This window comes from Nuphar pumila, chromosome 13 (assembly GCF_984573655.1).
Source record: "Nuphar pumila chromosome 13, dmNupPumi1.hap1.1, whole genome shotgun sequence".
NCBI classification, from domain to species: Eukaryota; Viridiplantae; Streptophyta; class Magnoliopsida; order Nymphaeales; family Nymphaeaceae; genus Nuphar; species Nuphar pumila.
In genome coordinates, this window is record NC_143261.1 from 7,771,068 (window position 1) to 7,781,051 (window position 9,984).

General features: G+C 36.7%; 1 protein-coding gene across 2 annotated transcripts; it reads right to left on the reverse strand.

Annotated features, from left to right (window-relative positions):
* Positions 1-80: 80 nt before the first annotated feature.
* Positions 81-6,701, reverse strand: LOC149817659 (calcium-dependent protein kinase 26-like). 2 transcript variants are annotated; one of them, XM_089985144.1, is made up of 6 exons: positions 6,625-6,701; positions 4,514-4,685; positions 3,689-4,437; positions 3,308-3,604; positions 726-1,091; positions 81-603 (listed from the first exon to the last, which is right to left on the reverse strand). In XM_089985144.1, the coding sequence occupies exons 3-6, from the start codon at positions 4,266-4,268 to the stop codon at positions 338-340; spliced, it is 1,509 nt and encodes a 502-aa protein (XP_089841270.1). In that variant the 5' UTR covers positions 4,269-4,437; positions 4,514-4,685; positions 6,625-6,701; the 3' UTR covers positions 81-337. The 2 variants fall into 2 exon arrangements, with proteins under 2 accessions (XP_089841270.1, XP_089841271.1); XM_089985145.1 differs by lacking the exon at positions 4,514-4,685 and having other exon boundaries at positions 6,625-6,669.
* Between the last annotated feature and the right edge of the window lie 3,283 nt (positions 6,702-9,984).

The following is a 9,984-nucleotide window of genomic DNA, read 5'->3' on the forward strand; positions in this document are numbered from 1 at the left end:
CCACAACCGTAGCAAGCAACCTTATAACAGTCAATCATGGTGCAAATAGTATTCACTCACAAAGAGACAACTATGGAGCATTAGTAACAATGACCGAACACAAGGATCAACTTTACATTAGTATCTAGAAGTTCCACAATTAATAATAGCAAGCCCAATTGCCAAGCAAGAACTTAACCTGTAAAAGCATGTAAACGAACAATAGCAGCCAAACCCACAAACCCAAGAAGAGAAGTACAACTCTTTATAAGATATTCTTGATCATTCTTTTCCACATTACAAAAGAGTTGACAAGTTCTGAATTGAAATGCTAGATTTCCCTCATGTGCATGAACAGTTAACAAACCAGGGAAGAGTGGAAAGGTGTAGCACTTGAAAGATGCGTACAAGAGGCCCACCGTATGACTGATTCTGTCACCATTAAGTCCAGTTGCTCCAACTCACCCAAGCCAATGGTACGGTTTCTCCTACTATGCATACCTGACGGTCGCATAGCCGAAACCACTACCCTACGGGCATCAATTTCACGGATCTCAGCTTTTCTTGCAGCAAGACTGTCCCCATAGGCCAGGGATGAGGTAAGCAGCTTCCCGAAACTCAGGTCTGTATGACAACCAATTTTAGAACACATACTGCAGAAAAGAAATCTAAAACTGATTTTCCACATAGTAGAACAGTCCAAATTCTCAAACACAAAAATAAACCAAAGGGTACCAAATGATCACCTCTGTCAATGGCAGCTGAGTTATCCACACTATCTGGTTGAACAGGGGTGCATGGACTGAAGAATGCAAAGCTAGGCACTGAAGCTATTGGTGAAGAAAATTCTGGGTTAGTAGATCCACAGCTCTGCAATGAAAAGCCAACAGATGGGGAAGAAGCTGCAGCATCAATCAAAAATGAAGAGAATGACGACTTGCAAGTAAACATAGGGGAGTAGTCCTGCTGAACATCACCAAAAACTGCATTTCCAGAGCTCAGGCTAAAATCACGATTTACAGAAATAATTTTCTTAGGCAAAGAGTCCCCAATTGAGGGAAACTGGCCTTCATTCCCCTGGAATTTCTCTCCATTTTTAATCCAGCAATGCTCTGAAAATAGAAAAGGATCACAAGATTTAGGATTACTCCAAAGAAAGGTCAAAAAAGAATTAATGATGCAATTCTAGAAATTGATATGCTGAATAAAAAAGAATCAACCATAGGTAGAGATGAAAAAGTCCCTTGTTCCCCCAACAAGGGTGCCACACGCCTAGCTAGGTGGGTTGACTTTAGGCATTCAAGTTGAAGGACGTTGACAGTTTGATGTCCAGGGTGTGCATCCCTTCCGTGGTTTCACTATCATGGGTACCCATGGAATTTTATGCCATGGATGCCAAAGCAGGACCATGGACAAAGTGGCACCTCTTGGCCCATAACAGGAGGTTCAAACAAAAACAGAGGTTTCTCCCCATTATCCAAAAAAAAAGTTCCCTTTTTTTCCTTGTTCTATTTAATCCTATTTTTGTTTGCACAGACCTTAGACATAAACAAAATCAATAAGATCAACTTAATAGAAAGCAAATGAAATCCTCATGTTTGCCAGATCAGTTTGAAAAAGCCATGAAAACTAAAATGCCTATGAAGCTATGTCACAGGGATTCTGCCAACCAGGTGCCGCACCTACGTCAACGCGATGCGATGCGGGTGCATGTGCAGGTGTGGCACCCGATGCGGTCAACCCGACCCTAGGTCATAAATGTCCAAATTTTGGACTTTAAAAAAAAACAATAAAATGGGCTGAGAGGAGGATTAGGGCAAATTTTTTTTGCCCTAATCTTCCCGACCCCGATACTGCGACCCGTCTCCCGACCTCGAGCTACCACTGAAATCCGGTACACATTCTCTCTCTCTCATTCTCTCCTTCAATCTCTCTCTCTCTCAATCTCTCTCCCCTCGTCTCTCAATCTCCCTCTCCCCGTAATATGCTGGTTCTGCCCACTTTCTTGTTCTCAGCTCAAAATCACAGTTTTTTGGTGTTTTTTCTCACATTCAACACCATAGATGTGATATATAGGTTCTGTTTAGTGGGAACCGGCTTTTGGATCACCAGAATCTGACCTGTATACAGGTTTTTCCGGTGATTCAAGAATCAAAATCAATGGCTATAAAGTATGAAGGTATCAATTTATCTTGCTCATAAAAACATATTTTTTCATCAAAAAATCATGATCCAAGAGTTGATTCTCACTAAATCGAGCATGCTAAACACATCTAATGGTTCAGATCTATCATAAGACAATTCAAAACTATGGGGCAGAATGGGGCAAAACGAGAAATGAGGCCTAATATGTTCAGTTATATATATATATATATATATATATATATATATATATATATATATATATATATATATATATATATATATATATTTTTTTTTTTTTTTTACATGTGTTTAATGCTTAATCCAAACCTGTAGATATGTTTATAATTGCTTACTCACTAAGCAACATGCTTTGGACTGAATTAATTTAACAAGAAATAGATAATATTTTAAAATTAATAAATAGTATTTTTTGTTATAATATTGTCATTTGAAAATATCACTAATTTATCACTAACTGTAAAACTTAAAAATTATATATATATATATATATATATATATAAAATTTTATATTTTTTCCCTCCCGCACCCAAGTTTTTTTTAAAGTGCTGCATCGCCTCACCCGCACCCGCACTCATGTGACATAGCTATGAAATGTTAGCAGGAAGAACCGTGGAATATTGAGAAAGGGTCGTTTATAATTCTAAATTACCAATAAAATGCTTCAGTTAAGTTATATATATATATGGGGTATTTTGGTCATTTCAGTCCTTGTAATAGGTTGTGCCCATTAGAGATGCATTAGTACTTTTACTTTATTCTTTTTTTATCATTTTATGTTTTTATAGGGACTATTTGGTCAAATACCAAATAGAGTTGTTGGGTTCTTTTTTTACTAGTCAAGATAAAGTTGACTAGTCAATAGAGCTGTTGGAACAGTCAACAGCTCTATTGAGGTCTCCCTCTCTCTTGTATGTGTATAAATAGGGGCTTTTATCCCCTTTCATTTCGTAATGCTTCTCTTAAGAATTCATGCTCAATAAGATGAATATTTTTTATGTTTTGTGTTCTTCTCTTTAGTTCTTTGATGTCTTGAATGCACATAGTGCTTGTGGTGTGCCTTTGTGTTCTTGTATTGTCCCTTAGTTGGACTTATGTATGTACAATGCACTTCAGTTTTCCCTGTCCACATGTATAAGTCATAAATGACTATGAACTGACATACCTAAAACCTGTGCTGCTGTAAGTCTCTGGCTTGGATCTCTGCAGAGCATTCCCATGATCAAATCTTTAGCAGAAGCAGATATTTGATCCCAAGGATCTGATGGAAACCACACCTCAGCAGACCTGACTGCATCAAAAATCTTTGACTTTGTTTTCCCCCAGAATGGTGGAACCCCACTGAGAAGAATGTAAAGAATCACGCCAGCACTCCATACATCTGCTGCTTGATTATAGCCCCCAGCAAGAACCTCTGGAGCAATGTAAAATGGACTACCAACTACTCCATACAGATTCTGTCCTGTTGGAGGGAATCTTTTGGCATTTAGTGACAAAACCTACTATGAACAAACAAAAACACAGAAAACTATGATGTAAACAATACCTGGTCTAATATAGGTTGCAAGACCAAAATCTGCTAATTTTATGGGTGCTGACATTGATGTTGTTGCCAATAGAATGTTCTCTGGTTTCAAATCTCTATGAACAACACCCTTCTCATGGCAATACATCACAACTTCCATCAGCGGCTTGAATAGAACTAGAGCCTCTTTTTCTGAAAAACGACCATGTTTCTCTAATCGATGGAAAAGTTCACCACCTGCACAAAGCTCCATGACCAGATGCACATAATCCTCCTCCTCAAAAACTGCTTTGAGGTCCACAATATTTGGGTGACCTGATAATCGAGCCATTATTTCTATCTCTAGTTTGACACTACGCACATCCTCCAAAGTCACCAACCTATCCTTAGCAATGGACTTGCATGCCAATATTTCACCCGTTAGCCTATCTGAACAGGATCTAATCACCCCGAATTGGCCCCATCCCAACTGTTCTCCAAGCAAGTATCTATCCTCCAGATTACAAATTCGTGTTGCATCTAGAATGGCCTCAGTAAGATAACGAACTTTGTAACAAATTGGCAAACATGCTGACGAATTATTTCCCTTCGCAACAGCCATCACCAGTCCTATAGCTCCAACAACACAGAGGAGCTGCTTTAGATTGACCCAAAATGGAAAAACCAATAGATCTCTTATATTCCCCAGTGATGAACCAATTTGATCAACTTCGTCTGTATTTTGTGAACCAATAGATGTCTCATCTGTTTCTCCAACAAAGTATTTGAACCTGGTATATAAGGACAACAATCAGATCCAAGATTCATAAAAGAAACCCCACGGTTTCTAAGATTCTTCCCGCTTACCGATTTGTTACAAGTATGAAACGGTTCTTGCATCTCTCGTCTCAAGGTCAGGGTACCACAAGCAACACTTGCAGATATAGACCACGAACCCTTAGAAAATCAATTTGCGTGATATCTAAACCTTGGTGGTTTGACAGTGCCAAGAAGAGTCACATCAGATGGGTTCTCAATCCTGGATATAAATTTAAACCACAACATTTTGAGGGTGAACTCTATTACAATCTTTGTATAAAGAAAAACAACAAAATCAACATAGCAGTTTCTTTTTCTTTTTCCTTTTTTTTGTTAGATAATGAAGTTGAGAGTCAATCCCCAGTCCCTTGGATATGAAAGTGCAACTTTTTCCAATCCAACTATCACATTCTACCGAAAGCAACATAAACCCCTTATCAAGAAATGTTATTGATGCAAAAAAAATACCAAAAGACCACATTTAAGTATCGCAAGACAGAGACACAAAGCTACACTCTCCACAATACGATGGGGAAAAAGAAAAAAGTAGAGATGAATTCATATCCTTTTATTTCTGTTGTTTTAAATGCTTTTGAAAATGAAGATTAAAGAACATTTATCAACATGTTGCTATGAAAATAAAAAATTAGAAATTATCAACTTGATTTCGAAATTCAGCATTCAAATACAAGGGCACTAAAGTAATTCAAGATTATCTACTCTAGACATTATAGTCTAAATGAAATCATAAAATACTTCAGTAATTTGCTCCATGAACGTGAGAAACCACACAAAAAAATACAGGAAAAAGGACAAAAGGCAGACAGCAACATCCCCCAACAAAACAAATTGATGTTACCACTGTTAGGGCTGAAAACGGTTTGGATTCAGGATGGGGATTTTGCAAAATTTGGCTGTTCTGGATCCGATCTGATCGGACTCCCCAATGTATTTTCTGATCCGAAATCCAAACCATTTGCATCCCTGACCAGTGTTATATCAAATGATATTATCAATGGAAAGTTATCAAAAACTACACGAAGTGCCTCAACATTATGAAATTTGGAGATAAATTAAAAAAATTATTTTAGTAGTCGCCTAAAAATTAAAGAATTGCAAAACATAAACCGATAGAGAAAAGGAAATTCAAAATCATATTAAAGTTATTGTTCCAGAATTTATGAAAACATAAAAAAACCATACAACAGTTGTATTCTCAACCAGAAATGCACAAGAATATACCACCAATAAACAAATTAACCGGAGTTCGGAATTATTTCTAGGAACACAATGGTCCAACAAATATTGGGTGGAGATCTTCATTATAATAAAGATCTCAAGCAATCACTACGCCAGACAAAGGAAACATCGTCACATTAAAAGGGAAATGGAAATTGAGTCACCCAATTTTCCCAAATATCCCAATCTTTCTCAAGCGCACCAACTCTTCAGACTGTTTCTAATGCCCAAAGCAGCGATCTTCACCATAATACAACTCCCAGGAAATCAGTACACCAAACAAAGGAAAACACCACCACATTAAAAAGAAAATGGAAATCTGAGGCACCCAATTCCTCAAACGACCCGAACATTCATGTGCGTGCATTCTTCATCATATTGCTAAGGTCCAAAAAACCCCGAGAAGTTCAGAATTCCTGATTCAGTTCTTGAAACCCTAAAGTAAATGAAACGATCAGATGCGGTCTTTGAATCACAAACAATCGCAGACCCTTTACATTAAAATCTAAGAAAAAGGGAAAAAAAAACTTCCAAACCACAGAACGCCTGTTGGGATTCACCCCAACTGCTAGAAAGCAGCAAAACCAGAAAACTAAAACAACAAAATCAAAAGAAAAAAAAAACGAGATTTTGAGATGAAGATCGTCGAAAACCCTAAAACCAACCAAATTCCTCTAATTAGCCAGATCTCTCTAAAACAACCCCAAAAACACTCCCACATTTCCACATCTCTTCCTCCTTCAAGATGCCACAAAAACCAGACCTAATTCAACCCCAAACCCCAAAAAGAGGGAATTTTTCTTCAGACCAACCAAAGAAAAAGGGCCAAAATTCTAAGAAAACGAAAACGAAAAAAAATAGAAAAGATCAATTTGAAAAGAGAGAACCCCACAGAGAGAAAAGGAAGGATAGAAACGTACCTCTGGAAAAGAGGATGGGAGAGAACCCTCTGAAGCCTCCTCTGATAGTCTGCTCCTTTGGAAGGGAAGGGAAGCTTGACAAAGTAGGTGGGTGAAGACCCTTAAACCTAGAATTTACTTTTTTTTTTAAATTATTTTAAATTTGAAAGTAGCGTGATTTATTTAATCGTATTATAATGATTGTTAGTTGGAGGTGGTACGCATATCATTAGTACAAATCAATCCCAGACCAATGTGAACAGATTTTTAGGCACCCTTTGGATGTTTTTGACAGTAACCATTATAACGCCAATATAAAGCCAAGGAAAATAACGGGACTAAATAACATATCCTGCCCAAAAATGATTTTTCTTTTTAAAGTACTTTCATAAGTTATTGGATGTAGTTGTTGCAGAAATGGGTGGATCGTGTGAATATTGTTAAGGTTTGTATAACTATAGGAAAGTTGGAAAAAAAATCCAGAAATGAATTTAACGTTATCTTAACCTTCTCTTTTGAATGATATGAATGAATCATTCGCAAGTTACTGCAGAAAAAAAAGGGAAAAGGAATCCAATCTTGGTAGTTGGTGTGGTGGATTCAGGTAGAGGGGTCTAGAAGTCAATGGGCATATTCATCAATGTGACAAATTGAAGGTCATAAAACTCTCATGGGGTTGATGCAGGCTTTGATTGGGCAGTTAGTGGACTTAGCTTTAATAATAAAAAAATAAAAATATGACTATGATAGGTCTCTTTGGCTGGTGGTAGGCCTGGTAAACAAATCGAGCTGCTTGGGACTCGGCTCAGTTCGGCTCGTCACAAACTCATTCATGATCAGGTCTTACAGTTGGTGAGCCCAGCGGCGACCAGCTCATTTAACTTAAATGAGTCGAGCCCCAACACAGGGTGTTCAGCTGGGCTCAGCTCCAGAGTGTTCTTATAGATAAAATATATATATATAGTATGTATAATATATATTTTAAATGTAATATATAAAAAATGTATAATATATATATATAAGAAGGATGAATGAAAAATATATACATATATAAAATATAAATTATTAAGTATAATATAGAAATATATAAATATATATATATATATATATATTTTAAGTGTAATATAAAAATATATATTTTATGTATAAATAACATGAAATATTTTTACACGAGCCAGCTCAGCTCATCTCATTCAAGGATAATCCAAGCTCGGCAAGCAGAGCTCAAACATGCCCTGTTTGGTTCGTTCGGCTCTTTTACCAGCTCTACTTGGTGGGGAATCGAAACCAAAGAAAAAGAAAAAAGAGAGCCTTAACATGGCGTGAGGCTTGAAAAAGAATCCCTTTTGCTTTATTGGTCACCTTGGTCTTCGTATTATATTGTTTATTATATAGTATTCATAATACATGCACATGCATGGTATCTTTTGAGGACTACATAGTATACTAAGTTGTGAATTTGGTGACAGGAACAATGATAACTTGGGGGGTAAATGGGTGGCTCAAATGCAAGCTGCGGCTTTGTAAATGGTTTTATCATCTGCCTGTTTGTGCATGTGCAATTTGAGTGCAAGTTGGAAACAGAAGAGGTATCAAACGAGAGGGGAGGGGAAAAGGAAGCTTATGATAGAAGCAAAGGCTTCTTTACCCGCATACAAAGTCGACAACTATCTAACAAACTCAAAGCTTGGGCTGTTCGGGCTCGGCGCATTAAGGGTACATCCCAGCTCGAGCTTAGCTTGTGAGCTCGTCACAAACTGTGTCAAGCCCGAACTCGTTATGAGCCGGCTCATTTTCTTTAAAAAAGTATTTTTAAGTGTTTCTTAAACTTGATAATATTTTTTTTACTGAAAATGCTAGAGACTGCTCGGGATGGGAGGTTGGTGTGTGTTCTCCCTGACACACAAATTCGTGTGTTCCTGTGTGTACGGAGGAATATCTTGGGACCCGCAATAATTCATATGTCAATGTTGCTCACGATGACTTTATAATAAAATAACATATAAAAAAGGTAGATATGCTTTGACGAAAATGTCCTCCGATAAGATAGATATGCATTGGACGAAAATGTCGTGGGGGGCAGCACCCCCGGAAGAATTTTTTTTTGGGGCTTATGTTTGAGACTCGGTTTCTTATGGATCAGACCCAACTTGTTTAGGTTTAGGGTTGTCGCTCTTGCCTTGTATAAATTCTTTCTTTTTTTTCTCTCTTGTAACTGTTGAAAAGAGCAATAAGATTTCTCTCTGAGCGGTCATGGTTTTTTTTATTCTCTTTGTTGAAAAAAATGATTTACAGTAAAAATCAAATCAAATAGTAGCGATTTACAATAGAAATCAAATAAGAAAGTAGCAATTTACAGTAAAAATCAGATAAAAGAGTAGCGATTTACAGTAGAAATCAAATCAAAGAGTAGCAATTTACAGTAGAAATCAAATCAGAGAGTAGCGATTTACAGTAGAAATCAAATCAAAGAACAGCGAATAGAAATCAGATCAGAGAGCAGCGATTTACAGTAGAAATCAAATCAAAGAATAGCTATTTACAGTGCAAATCTAACGATATCTGCAAGCACCATTCTATTGTGTGCTCCATTATGAACCATAAATTCACCTCTACCTTCTTTTAGTATGAAATCATATAAAAGGCATTACTTTCCTTCCAGATATCCATAAGAAAAGAGTTTCCTGTGTAAACCATTGACATCACCCTGAATTTTACTGATCTTAAGTTGGCAAACATTTCGTTGACATGCAGTTTGCCAACATGATCATATAAAAAGAATTTCTTTTGTAAGCTGCTAATATCAGTATGAAATTGTATTGAACATAAATTGACAAAATTAGAAGAACAAGGAAGGAATTGCCTAGAAGAACCACTAATATCTTTCCGGTTAAGGAATGAGAAATCTTTCTCCTGGTGCATGAATCAAATATTTCATTTCATCGGGGAAAAGCCATCTCTTTCTCAACAATGTCTTTGTCATTTGATCCAATAGTGTTCTGTTATTAGATAGGAACAAATTTGATAAATATTGATAACTCTCGGATAGAGTATTAGAACGGAAAGATCCATTAGATAATGAACTATTAGTATTAGTTCTAAGCCATCTCTGGCGATGAATCAACAATTCGAAGTGTTTTTCTTGCGTATTCTTGATCAACTAATGTTTATATATAGATGTAGGAGGATTTGTTTGGGAAGTAATAAGTCCCTTTGACATCTCTTCATCTGCAAAAAATTCTCTCTGATTTGCACTGTAAATCGCTATTCTTTGATTTGATTTCTACTGTAAATCACTGCTCTCTGATCTGATTTCTACTGTAAATCACTGTTCTCTGATTTGATTTCTATTATAAATCGTTACTCTCTGATTTGATTTCT